Raw genomic sequence first — 14735 nt, 5'->3', positions numbered from 1 at the left:
ATATTTTGTAACTTTTTTTTTTTTTATTTTAGAGTCTAAGCAACCATGCTGCTTCAAACTAAAATCAAAAGTTTGAATATTTAGCTATTAGCTTGTCTGTTGCCATATTCTGAGTGAATATTGATCAAAACAAGTACGGACAGCTTTTGTAATTTAAGCTGCTATATGGTTGTCTAAAATTAGTGAATGTTGTTTTTCAAAACAATGTGTGCTATTTGACAGTATCTTGTAAAAACACTCACTTCTTATATGTATGTATTTACTATACAGCTGTATTCTCTCATCTTTTAGGTATTGAATCTATTTCTGGCCTTGCTTCTGAGCTCATTTAGTTCAGACAACCTTGCTGCTACCGACGATGATAATGAAATGAACAACCTCCAGATTGCTGTCGCAAGGATTCAGAAGGGAATAGATTATGCTAAAAAAAAGATACAGGAGTTCATCCAAAAAGCCTTTGTTAGAAATCAGAAAGCTTTAGAGGAAATCAAAGCACTTGAAGAGCTAAACAACAAGAAAGACAGCTGCATTTCCAATCACACCGCTGTTGAAATAAGCAAAGATCTGAATTATCTTAAAGACGGGAATGGAACCACCAGTGGCGTAGGCACAGGCAGCAGTGTGGAAAAATACGTAATTGATGAAAATGATTACATGTCATTCATAAACAACCCAGGCCTCACTGTGACAGTTCCAATCGCAGTTGGAGAATCAGATTTTGAAAATTTAAATACAGAAGAATTTAGCAGTGAATCTGATATGGAAGAAAGCAAACAGGTATGATTTTTTGTTTCTTAACAATTACATTGTAGTCATGCATTTACATATTTCTTAATTACATATTTAGAAATGTTTAATAACAGTCTTACCCCAAGTATATATATTTTATTATTTTATGTAATTATAATTCAAGAAAAAAATTGCCCTACATGATGGTATACCAGGGGGTCCTTAGAGTTTACATTTTTAATACACTGTTCATTAGCATTTGGAAAATGTACCATTTTAAATATGATTATTTCTTTTACAATTTTATGAGGTTTTAAGACTAGCACACATTTCATCAAGCATTCTTTCTGTAGTACCTATAATGTGATCAGGATTTATGGAATAAGAATATTGTAGAAGGCTAAGGAAGAATCAAGAGTATAGAGCTTTGCATACCCAATCAACTATAAGTGGAGAAAAAATTTTTTTTTCTATATTTAGGGTAGTTCTAAAAATGAACCCTGAGACATCATAAATCAGTGATGTATTCTTGATTATCTAAAAAGTTTCTTGAGTAATACTTGTACAGATTTTGGGTTCACAGACTATGGTGGGCTGAAATGAAGTAATCCAGATACCAGCCAACATCATTGTAAAACAGTATCTCAAGTTATTCTGGAGAGTAGAATAATCTTGTAATATAGATACATGTGAAAACAGTTTACTTGAAAACCTTATGCAACTATTATGGTGCAAAGAGACAGAAGCTGGTTTAAACACCAGAAGCCATGTGCCTCAAAATATAAGTGGCTCAAATACCAGAAGTGATCATGAACATGTGATAATGGTATTCAAGGAAAACTTTAGTTGTTGGAGTAATGATCAATAACCTAATAAATTAGCAGAATATAATATAGTCAGTGACATTAGAAATGTAGGAACTGCCAGGTTTAAGTGATCGGGAGCCATGGATAAATATCTTTTCAATTAGATTAGAGGCTATGATGCTATGTGATAACTCATTAATACAAAAGGGTTTGTTTGCCATAAACAAAGCTCTTCTATGAAGAAGCCCTGCATTCATGGCTGTATCATAGCTGTATAGCTGCCATATTTGCAAATAATGCTGTATTCCTCATCAATATTAAGCTACACCACATAACATTAATGGATAGCCATGATCCAGTTAATCATAGTATGGGTTGTTTTTTTTTGCTAAAGAACATAAAGAAACAGAAAGATTGTGTGTTTACTTGCAACTGCAAAGAAGGTTACTCTGCATAACAGTTGTAAGATTAAGAGCAAGACATTCTATCATCTGATTTGCTCAGTTATGAGACAAAAATTTCCAGTGCAGATGTATAAGACAGTATAACAGTAGTGCTTATTCATGACAATTTAAGAATATAAGAGATACAGGAAGTGTAAAGTGATACACTTTACAAGATCAAGTAGTATCCAGAAAAAAGGTTTCAGAGTGACCCTGGGTCTGAGAGTTAAGTATTTTTCAATTAAGCTGATATAATAAAAGTTAATTGTCTTTTCCAATGAACCTTTAGCAAAGAATTCTAAGTCTTTTCATATATTCTGATGTTCTTTAAAATGACATTTTACTATAAATTTTCTGCTTTCCTTGTGGTTAGTTTGGACAAATACAGTTACTTCCTAGTAACACCATCTTATGAAGTTACATGCCTAAAATTTTCCTGAATATGTTGCTTTCAAAGAATTTTGTAATACACATTAGGAAGCTGGGAGGCTTATAAGCTATGCAGATGCTAAATGTGTGGTTACGTGACATGTTAACCTCAGCAGCAGAGCTGGCTTGGGAAGTTCCCATCCACACCTGGTTCATGATCCCCTGGCAGTCTTTATCACTTCCTCTGCTACAGAGCTTGTGGATCTATACTATGAGGCATGTCACTGGAGTGATGCAAGTTAAATAACGTTATCCTATGGGTATTATTGGTTTGTTTCTTCTTTAAGATAGATTGAATGGTTCAGTTTACAGTATACTGCCATATATTCTATCGTAACAGCTGAGGACAAAACAAAACACAGTGCAAAGGCAGAAACTCCTCTGCTTTCCAAGTGAATCTGTGATGTAAGTACACCCCAAGAAAATGGAGTAAAAGCCCATGTTGTGCTGAGAAGTTCTGAATGATACCAATTTAAGGTGACTTTCACAAGTCAATTGCTCTGTTCATTCCCATCTTTGCTTCATCAGGCATCATGCTTTTTTTATTCTAAGGCTATCCTGAAGTTTCAGGACCATAATAAATCAAAAGGGATTTTGCCTATTTTTATGGACTTTAGATGTATCCATATGTCTTCAGGAAGAGAAAACAAATCCAAAAGTCCGTATAAGCAATTTGAAAGTGAAAATTTCATGTGACTGTGGGAAATCCACCAGTAAATGATGGTTGGTGTTTATATTAAGAACTTGTGGAAAGACTTTCAATGGGGATAGGATAAGTTTAGGACTTCTGAGGAGCCTCAAGATTCCCATAGAAATTAATAATCACTACCACTGCGAATCCGGAGCAATAGTGCTTCCCTCAAGTTCTGCTCACACACAACTGTTTAGTGTTTAACTGTTTGTCATGTATTCATAGAGTGCAAGTGTGCATATTGTGAATGGTATCTAACAAGACAGGAATTTCTTACCTGTGCCCTGAAAATTGTGAATTCTATATTAATTGCAGTTTCTGTGCTAGATTCCTTAATGCCATTACTTCTGGATGCTTTTTAGGGAAAGGATAAAGTGCTTTTTTTTTTTTACTGTGTATATAAAAATCCACCTGCTTTGGTAATATATGAACAGATGTTCTGATATGTGACAGGAATTTGTGAAGATTCCAAATCTTCTCTTACCAAGTCAACAATACTGTTGAATCTTTTGCTGCCTTCCGATTGTCTTTTGAGGAAGATAAAGAGTATATTGGCACAGTGTTTAAATTACCTCTCTAGAACAGTACACCGTCATCTGCTTTATTTTGCCTCTCAAGGGATACAACTGAGACAACTTCCCTGCTAGGAGAAGGCCTGGTCTGCAAAAGGAGGGGTAAGAGATGAGGCAGAACTTTCCCTGCCTTAACTGTGGCAGTACTTAGCACTTAAAATACCCTCAGGATGTATCCTTTTTAATAACTTTTTATTTCACAACAGAGCTGTGGGAAGCCAGATCTGCACTGGAACTGTAAAATGAACCATTTTTTTCTGGTGTCTTACTGACTGTCACTGAAGTAAAGAGCAGAATGATTATTTAAAGTCAGCAGGAATAGTAGGTCATGCTAGAAGTGGGGCAGGGGCTGTGTGTCCCTGAGGAATATGCCATATGCCAAGAGCAGGTCATTACTGTAGAAATTGTAGAATTATTATTTTTTTCCTCTTTCATGTAACCACTTTCTAATTAATTTGCTAGTTAATAACTTCCCAAATCTGCCAGAATCTCTTCTGGAACCTGGTTTCAAGCTCCAGACCTAATCAAGATCTTCCTAACATGCATCACTAGAAATTTGGGGGGAGTCTCCATTTGGATGAAACAGAACAATATCATTTATTAGATTTAAAAGTTACTCACTGTTTTAGAATAATAGTTGGCTGAAAGTACTTGAAAGAAGTGAACATTTCATTGATACTTTGAAGGAGGATTTTTAAAGTATCTATTATCAGAAAACAGAGGTGCAATATCCAATGAAATAACCATCAGAAATAACAGATTTCTGCTCTGAAAATAAGATACTTGAGTTAATTAACTTTTGAAGATAATAAGAAAATTAGAAGTAACTAAAGGGGATAATTTGGTCTTTTTTTAAGTTAGCATTGTGGATGCTCTTTCTGTCATAAAATGTGCCTGCTAATCAGTGAAATGAATGGACTTTGCTAATCTTACCAAACATAAGAGTCCTAACTATTGTATTTCTGTACCGTTTAACAACTGTTCAGTATATCTGCATCAAATATTATGAATTAAGTTTTGGATTTCAACATGGAACAGTAATTTCAAAGATATTCATCAGTTATGGAAAGCTTATTTCACACTAAAGAAATACATATACCTACAGGCCTCTATCAGTCAGAATTCCAAAAGCCTTTCTATCTACAGTGTAGGTACAGTAAGTCAAATTCAGAACAGTAAGTACAAATAGAGACTGGAGAAGTAAGGCTGCTGAATTAGCTTCTGAAATCACAACAAATGGTTTTAATAAAATTAAAAATATCCTTTATCATCTAATCCACTGAACTTACAAAACAAGGAATAAGTTCAGTTTTCTAATTGACTTCACTAGTGCCTTTGTGACTAGGTGAAATAAAAAGACAGGAACACAGTTATTGCATTCCCAAAAGTTAAGCATTGCCATTGGGCTTCAATAAATTACTTAGCCACAGCTTACCCAGTAGTGATTTGATCGATTTGTTGGATGATTTTTTGCCACATTTCTTTTAAAATATACAACAATCTAAATTTCCCTTTTCTACAACTGACCAATTCTGGGACAGTATCTTCAAAAGTCACAGATTCTTTAAGTTATGGACTGGCTGTGGTTAACTAATGAATGAAACCGTATCTCTGGGTACACTGATGGGCCACTGTCCAGACACTGATCCAATCCTCTTTTAAAACAATTAGAGAGATCATAGTCAGACATATAGAACTTACTAAATCTAAACTAGAAACATACACAATATGATAGTTTATCATATTTAATTTGAACAGAAACTAAGGGGGATTATTTTCATTGAGATCTGTAAGTTTTACCACCATTATTAGAGGATGAAGGAGGAATGGGAAGACATACATCTTCAAAGTATTTTGCTTACTACATGTACATTTATTGCAAATTAAAAAGATAATCGCATAGTCATTTAAATGAAGACTAGAACATTAAACCAAAAAAACTCCTTAAATTTTTAATTAATATGCATTAAGCACTATATAAATACTGGAATACTTTCCAAATCTGCTAACTGTGTCTTTATTAATTTAATTCATTCTGGTTTTATTTATGAAGCACAATTTTGGAGTCTGGATTATTAGGTCTAGCTTCTGCATTTGTTATTTCTCTAAAATAAACTAACAAGTTCTGTTTGTTGAACATTTCAGGTGGTATGTATGTCCCTTTTTGCCAACTGATCATAAAATATTTAATAATTATGTTTTAATTGTGTTAAAGCCATGTTTGAATTAGAGATTCCAAAAAGAGGAAAACTAGAGATCCTGTGTCTTGAACTTCACTACCTACCATTCTTACTTCTCACAGGGGTAAAACCAAGCTGGAGTAATCAAGAATGCAGCTCTGGTGCTTTTTAACCAGGTAGAGCAACGTGTCACCACTTTCACACAGGTTACCTAAGCAAGTTATACATATATATGTATATATATATATAATCACTTTTTAATGGATTTTGACTGGCCTGCATGCTATTCAGCTATGTACCTTCCCTATCCATTGCAAGACAGTAAAAACATGCACAGCTGCTCTCTGCTGAGTCATGGGACTCACATCACAGCATGATCAGGCGGGAGTGGCAACCCCGACATACATTTTTTAACTCTGCTGATGATTTTTCTGGGTACTTTAATACAGTCCTGAGCAATAACTGCATGCTCTACAGGTTTTGAAGTATGGATCATAAAAGTACTGGAATGTTATACGTTAAAGAGGACAAAGAAAAAGGGAGCATGCATAGTTTTTAAAAGATAAAAACAACCCTTTTTGATTCAGCCCTTATAAATGTAAATACTTAATGAAACGTGTTAAGTGATTATGCAATGATTACTGCCATAAATTCAGCTCCTTAATGAATAACATTTAAACTACTGCAGTAGCTACTTGCATAAAAATTACACTGTTATACTTTCAAATCTACAATGCACTGTAATGCAATTCTTCAAGATGCTATGAACTACATTCTGTATTCATTTGGGCAGTGCATATCTTGAGTTTTATAAACTGTAAGCAGAGCGAATAGTTTCATATTTGCTAAAATTATACTTAGCAAATAACCCCCCTTAAAAACTCTCAAAGCAAAGCATTTTACAAATACTCTTTTCTTAAACTTTAAACTCCTTCATAAATAGTGGTTTTTTGGAATGTGTTTCACGATAGCAGTCTATGACTGAGTTGGGGGACATTACTTGGTGTAAATTAGAAAGACTATGGAATAGTCAGCATCATTTTTATAAAATTCCTTGTGTATTTACCCTAGGTGTTTGGGTTTTTTTTCATTATAGGCAAGTGTAATCTCCTTTGAAGCATAACTGACAGAACGTTCAGGAACAGGGAAAGCAAATATTGCACACGTGCCAAAGTTACATGAAACTAAGGAGGTCAAATTATCCTAACAAAACTAGGTGTCACAATTTTTTGGGATTGAGATTTCAGTCCTATAGCAGGATTCAAATCTGTTTCCTTCAGGCAGAGTCTCACTGGCTTCAAAAGGATAATGAAATAGTTCATTTTGTACCACTGATTATAGTGTAGCATGATCTACCTATACTATATTGTAGTATAAATTGTCCAGAAATGCCAAAAGAAATTCATATTGCTGTGTCTTCTGAAAATTCTCAGATTTTACTGATTAAATTTTAAACCAAGATATGCTTCAAACACCAAATAAAACTCTAAGGAAAGAGATTTTTAAAGTGGTTTTCTTAGTTTTATGTAAAAGTCAAATATCATAAGAACTGCGATTTAAAGTCAGTTTAGAATCACTTTGGAATCATCAATCCCCATTATTTTATATTTTGTCACTCAATTACAGTGCAGCTTTCAAGATTCAAAGGATAAAACCACATGGATGAATTACTAAAGGCAATTTGTAATGGCTGAATCCCTTTATTTTGTTGTCACTTGAATCATGAAGCCGTTTGTAAAGCTTAAAATTTTAGTAGCCTGCTCTTGCTCTTACTGAAATCTAGAAAAAAATCAAATGAGAGCAAGACCAGGTCTTAAGTGAATGCATTTTCTTGTAAATGGGCACATTAACATGCTGTTGGTCAAAGCTTGTTTTAACAATCTAAGCTGTTGAAAAGAGATGCACTGCTCTGAAAGGATGGTAGAGAGGCTGATTATACATATATTAACCAAGTATTTGGATTGGTGATGAAGCATTTCTTTTATGTTATATCCTATACAATAATATTTATAAAACTGTTTTCAGAAAATGTAATCCTATTGAGGTAGTCTTATTTTTTTTTATTTTGTTTTTGTGTGTGATTTCCACAGTATTGCTCAGGCTTCTGCTCTAGTCAAGCATGTTGTTTTGCTGATTCAGGCCTTGCTGCATCATAAGCAATTGCTTTCAAATGTATCCTTGTAAAGGAAAACGTGATATCACTGAAGATGCAAACAAGTATTTATGCAAACAGGGCATGGCGTGTTCTAGAGGCTGATAATCACATTCATGAGGTGAAAAGAAGATTGTGTTAATCCATCATGTATCTTCAGTTGCCGATTAGTTTTACAGCTAGGAAAAAAAGATCATTAAAGTCACCTTATTTAAAATGCAATGGTTCTTTCCTAATTTAGGGTCTTGAAGCAAAGAAGAGGAGTTTTATTAACTTAATGAGGTTTTTTATATAATGCAATTGTTTGAGATTATTTTAAAAATAATTAAGAGAATGCTTTATGTGAAAATAATGAAGAGAATTACAGTAGTTCTTGTTTTGTACTGATTATAAATTGCACTTCTGTCACTTGGTTCCTCGCAACTATGCTGACAGGACTATGCAACAGAGTTTACATGGGAAGATGCAGTTGAAAAATTGACTGCCTTTTAATTGACACTCATGTAGGTTAATATTTGACACTTATGATGAGCCTTTAACTTGCTAATAATAAATCAGTAACTGAATTCATGATAATGGATCAGGCCATGAATGAGTTTTAATTTTCCTAACTTGAATGTGAGAGATTATTATTTTCACAACATTTGGTTTTTATTTAGTGAAGAAACTGCCTATAATTTCAGTGACAGGTTTCAGACTTCTTCTTTGTATTACAATGATATATAATAAGAGTTAATTCACAAATCCTATTTCCTTTTTAAAAAAGAGCCTTATGTGTGGATAACAAGGTGGTGTGCTAATAATACTTAATACAGTGTACATTAATGTGCATTTTGGTCTGTAATGCAATACAGAAAGCAAAAGTTTAAAATATTCTCACTGTATGAGGTACATAATATTTTATTTCAGATTTACTAATCTACATGACCACCAATAAAATTATTCCATTTAGAGGCAACACAGCTGTAACTATTTTATGTATATAAATTTTGGAAATCATAGAGGAAATACAGTATGAAAAAGGAAACCTGATATTTTAACATGTCTACTAAGCAAAAATTAACCATTGGAAACATCCAAATCTCAGTGTATTTATGCAAATCTTTTCACATTTGTCAGCATGATTTTCCATGTATGACAGATCATGATATTTAAAAAGGGAAAGAATGGTTTTCAAACTCATACCTGTGCGGTTGTCAGAAATCTTTCCTATTATGCGACAAGTCATTTATTTTTGATCACAACGCAGTAACAGCCACGCAACCTGAGGTCAGAGTGACCCTATATTGACTACCTTTGCACATCTGTGTGAAGGGCAGCTTATCGAAACAACCCTGAAATTATCCGTCACCCAACATGATTTTTTTTTTTTTAATTTCATTCATCTCATGTAAGAGTTGAATATGAGGAAAGAATTGCTTACCATACTATATAAAGATATGTGTGCCATTTACTTCATTTCTGGCAGAAAAAAGCCCTTAGCTCCCCATGCATTTTCCTGAAGGTACTGGGTTTTAACTGAAGAGTTAAATAACTAGTTTTAATTTGCAGCAGTGTCTCTGAAGAAAAGAATACATGGAAATACCTCTTTTTAAAGTTATTGTTTATTATTTGTTGCAAAATCATTCGAATCATCCGAACAGTATTTTTTTTAATATTCTAAAAATGTCACTATCTTGAAAAATAAACGTGAAAAGTAATTGGTATTAAGCATCCTTTCAAAAAGTTTGTATAGAAAGGTCTTCATATAGATCAAATGGCATGACCAGATCTGCTTAGCTGAAACCACATATCTAGTCTGTGACCAAATGCCCTTTTGTTACATCAGTGCCTGTGCAATTTAAAGTATTTAAGTTAGAGGTGCATTCAACGTCCTCATTGAAATTCCTATGTATTACTGATACATGTTATAAACCAGAAGTATATCACTGCCATCCTTTTTTTAATGTTGCTTTCTGATTACAAGCCTTATTTCACAGTAAAGGAGAATGTATTTTGGAAGAAAGTAATTAAAGATGCAAACAGTATTGACAACTGAAAACAAGTCACAAACTCTATGTCCAATTATCGCATTAGTTGTGTGCATATTTAGCAGTTTGTCCTCTCAAAATATGCATTCTTAAAAGGACAAAATTATGGGCAGTCTTGCATGACTGATAAACAGCTTGACCTGATCCAAATTTCGATGTACTTGGTAAAAAGTTATTTAATTTCGGTTGCTTTATAGCACTCTCCAGTTCTTGAAGTTCTCAGATCTAGAAGTGCTTTTATCACAGTAAGGACTATAGTATTTTACCAAAACAAAAGTAGTAGAATGATAGAAGAATTCAGGATGGAAAGGACCTCAGGAGGTCTCTCAATATACACAGGAGACTGGAATCCAAAGAAGGTATTTTGGATGTTGTAATTTGTGCTTTCTGCAAAAATTAAATTGTGCAGAAATTTGCCATTAAATGCCATTAAATTTACAACTTTTTAATCCAGATATGGTGTATGTTTGTGAAAACACCATGTATAGTGGACATGAAGATATGTGTGGAGCTTTCTGTTAGTTCATTTCACTGGGAAAACTAAGACACATTTTCAACATAATCCAGTATAGTAAAGAAAATGAAATAACATGGGAGTGTGGGACATGCAAGCTCTCCAGTTTTAACACTACTGAAAATATTTCAGAAGTCTTATTCATGGATCAGGTTAGTAGCCAAATTATATTTAATTGTTCCCTATGAGAAGATAAACTGGGAAACAGAACTATGCAATGTACATGTCATTACTACGTTTTTACTTATGGTGATGCATATTTATCAGTATAAATTTAGTGTTCTTCGAAAGTCAGAGACTGGCATGATTTCATTCAGTATCATTTTTTATGGTATATGTATCTAATGAGAAAAAATTGTTCTGTGGAACTTTACTTGCAGAAACTAAATGCATCCAGTTCATCAGAAGGCAGCACAGTTGATATTGCTCCTCCTGGAGAGGGCGAGCAAGCAGAAATTGAAAGTGAAGAAGCTCTTGAACCAGAAGCCTGTTTTACAGAAGGTTGTAGAAAAACTGTTGACTTAAGAAATATATTAGTAAAATGGCATTATCCCTAGGCATGTTGACCTTAATGACCTCAACAATTGAAAGAAAATACTCTTAGCCTAGAATGCTGGAAATCAGATGCCAAAACAAGGTTTCCTTGAGCTTTGAGTAACTTTATCTGCCTGGCCACTGCATACGTCTTGTAACTAAGAAACATCATTAACTTTTCTATTCTTAAAATGCTTTTCAGTTATTTGAAAGGGCCCTTGAAATTTGGATCAAAATAATTTTTGTGAGACTCCATCAGCAAATTGGAACAGTTTCATGCCAACAGTCAAAAATGTCAATGTTTTTTGGATTGAGTTTAGTCATAATTACGTCTAGTATTTTCTGGTTTCTCTCCAAATTACTTACCTAAATTCAGATATTTAGTATCTGAATATAACAGAGGGTTCCAGTGTTTAATCTAAAAAATTATTATAAAATTTGTTAAAGATTCTAACAATGTTGATACTACAATAAATAATGACTTTGAAATAATTTGCTTTTGGATCCTAATATCTCTTAATCTAATGCAGGTTGCGTGCAGAAATTTCCATGTTGTCAAGTAAGTATAGAGGATGGCAAAGGAAAAATTTGGTGGAATCTTAGAAAAACCTGCTACAGCATAGTTGAGCACAACTGGTTTGAGACTTTCATCGTCTTCATGATTCTCCTCAGCAGTGGAGCACTAGTAAGTAGAAAAAAATTGCAGTTCCTGAAATATTTCTATATCTCCTTAGAAGCAACAGCAAAATTTGCTTCAGAAAGACTTGTTTTGCTTGGAGCTGTATAAAACTACCTGCATTCCATCATTTCAGGCTGGAATGAAACAGCCCAAACTTGAAAAATTTGTTAAATTTCACGTGCACTTTTTTAGTGATACTTTTGGTATATCACTGTAAAGCTGGTGCAGTTTTATTTAAGCCAGCATAGGAACTCAGGATTTAAATTTCCTGCCGATTTTCAGCATGTTCATCAAGAAATTTGAGTATAAAGGACCATTGTTAACTGTGAATATATAGCTTTATGTGTGATGTTAAGGCATTAATTCCTTATAGGCTCGGTCACTTCTAGGATTCTGCTTACGAAAGACCACACAAAAAAAAATGGAATAATTACTACATTCTGTTCCTTTTGCGGGTGGCAGAAGATAGGGGAGAGTGTGACAGCAGATTAAACCTAACAACAACTTTCCAACAAGATTATATTACCCACCTTTCCAGCTTTACACAAGTCGAACATTTGCTATAGTATCAATGTGCACAGTGTACATTCTAGAAATACATTGCTCTTTAATTTGATTTTTAGACATAAGTTTGATTGATGGAGCATAGAAATGTAATCTCCCTAACTGCTTTCTAGAATGGAATATAGATATCTGGAACAGATTTTGTATAAGATATGGTTTTTTTTTTGTGTGTACGTGAAGGTTTCTTAATGCCAGAGTGGACAAAAATCTGTGCTTTGACTTTATTTCTTCATTCATTAGGAAAACAAGATCTATATATTCAATCCCAGACAGGGCAGAATACAGAAAGTTGCTCCAATTTGTAGTATGGTTAAAGAGGGGAAACATGTAAAATAAGAGGATGCAGAAGAACAAGGAGAAAGATTAGCTCTGACTTACTTATTTTTTATTTATTCTTATTTTTATAATATATATTCTGTGAAATGTTAGTGATACCTGAATATACTTTTTTCATAGGCTTTTGAAGATATATATATTGAACAGCGCAAAACTATTAAGACCATGCTGGAATATGCTGACAAAGTTTTTACATATATTTTCATTTTGGAAATGCTTTTAAAATGGGTAGCATATGGTTTTCAAATATATTTTACTAATGCCTGGTGCTGGCTGGACTTCCTGATTGTTGATGTAAGTACACAGTCATTAATATTGTAAAATTCACTATAGTAAAGTCCTTTATGTTGTAAAACTAATTTCTACTAAGTAATCTTATCAAGATGCAAAAATAATTCACATTACATAGTTACAATGCATTATTAATAGCCTGCAGTGATCTGAACGTGTTATTTAAAGTACATTTATATGCCAGAAGGAACAGGATGGCTGGCCATTGGTTTATTCATTCTTCATGGTTAATAATTTCATACTCAGGATGTATCAAACTTCAAATTTTATGAGGGAAAAAACCTGATTGTGAGACATATCATTTTACTGAACTCTGGTCATACTACTTTATTCATAGAATCGTAGAATCATAGAATGGTTTGGGTTGGAAAGGACCTTAAACATCTTCTAGTTCCAAACCCCCTGCCATGGGCAGGGACTCCTTCCACCAGACCAGGTTGCTCAAAGCCCCATCCAGCCTGGCCTTGAACACTGCCAGGGAGGGGGCAGCCACAGCTGCTCTGGGCAACCTGTGCCAGGGCCTCACTACCCTCACAGGAAAGAATTTCTTCCTAAACTCTAATCTAAATCTCCCCTTTTTCAGTTTGAAACCATTACTCCTCGTCCTATTACTACCCTCCCTGATTAAGGGTCCCTCCCCATCTTTCCTGTAGGCCCCCTTTAAGTACTGGAAGGCCGCTAGAAGGTCTCCCCGAAGCCTTCTCTTCTGCAGGCTGAACAACTCCAACTCTCTCAGCCTGTCCTCACAGGGAGGTGCTCCAGCCCTCTGGTCATCTTTGTGGCCCTCTTCTGGACCTGCTTGAGCAGGTCCATGCCTTTCTTCTGCTGGGGGTCCCAGAGCAGGACACAGCACTGCAGGTGGTGTCTCACCAGAGCAGAACAGAGGGGGAGAATCACCTCCCCCGACCTGCTGGCCACGCTGCTTTTGATGCAGCCCAGGATGAGGTTGGCTTTCTGGACTGCGAGAGCACACTGCCAGCTCATGTTCAGTTTTTCATCCACCAACACCCCCAAGTCCTTCTCCCCAGGGCTGCTCTCGATCCACTCATCACCCAGCCTGTATCTGTGCTTGGGATTGCCCCAACCCAGGTGCAGGACCTTGCACTTGGCCTTGTTGAAGTTCATGAGATTTGCATGGGCCCACCTCTCCAGCCTGTCCAGGTCCCTCTGCATGGCCTCCCTTCCCTCCAGCGTGTTGGCTGCACCACACAGCTTGGTGTTGTTTGGCAAACTTGCTGAGGGTGCACTCAATCCCACTGTCCATATCACCGACAAAGATGTTAAACAGCACTGGTCCCAACACTAATCGTTGATGAACACCACTCATCACTATCTCCACTCGGACATTGAGCTGTTGACCGTGACTCTTTTGAGTGTGACCATCCAGCCATTCCGTAGCAAACAAGACACTACGTTGTGCAAGTTTCCTCTACAAACATCACAGCTTTGCAAGTGAAACAATACATTTGGTACAGATTTAATCTGAGTTCTCAGTACTTTGTCCCTCAAAACTATCCTGTTACCATGTTTAGTAAAACAGACAGAGGCTATTTGGTCTAAAAATTAATTAGTTTTAATGGGCTGACAATCTGCATAGTTAAATCAGCTATGACTTGGCAGGGTTTATGATAGAAGGGAATAGAAGGTTTCTTGGCTGCTTTCCCGGCTGTGATATACTCCTGTGCAAAGGCCTTGCTTATGTTGTCAGAAGGGATCAAAGCTGGTTTTATTCCCAGAATATTTTGGTCTCTTGCCTTCACACATTATCTGACCCAGTTCATTGGC

At 35.2% G+C, this 14735-nt stretch overlaps 1 protein-coding gene across 20 annotated transcripts in view; it reads left to right on the top strand.

Moving 5' to 3' along the window:
• LOC104342309 (sodium channel protein type 2 subunit alpha) overlaps positions 1-14735 on the top strand; it is a 64456-nt gene that overhangs the window by 31065 nt on the left and 18656 nt on the right. For all 20 annotated transcript variants that reach the window (XM_086465849.1, XM_086465851.1, XM_086465843.1 and 17 more), the window contains 4 exons: positions 292-777; positions 10927-11047; positions 11611-11765; positions 12780-12953. In XM_086465849.1, coding sequence (XP_086321975.1) covers positions 292-777; positions 10927-11047; positions 11611-11765; positions 12780-12953 — 936 coding nt within the window. The remainder of the gene's footprint in view (positions 1-291; positions 778-10926; positions 11048-11610; positions 11766-12779; positions 12954-14735) is intronic.

The sequence above is a fragment of the Leptosomus discolor genome, chromosome 5, assembly GCF_034619465.1.
Source record: "Leptosomus discolor isolate bLepDis1 chromosome 5, bLepDis1.hap2, whole genome shotgun sequence".
NCBI lineage: Eukaryota > Metazoa > Chordata > Aves > Leptosomiformes > Leptosomidae > Leptosomus > Leptosomus discolor.
Note: the sequence above shows the minus strand (reverse complement) of the source record. Positions and strands in the feature narration are given on the sequence as shown.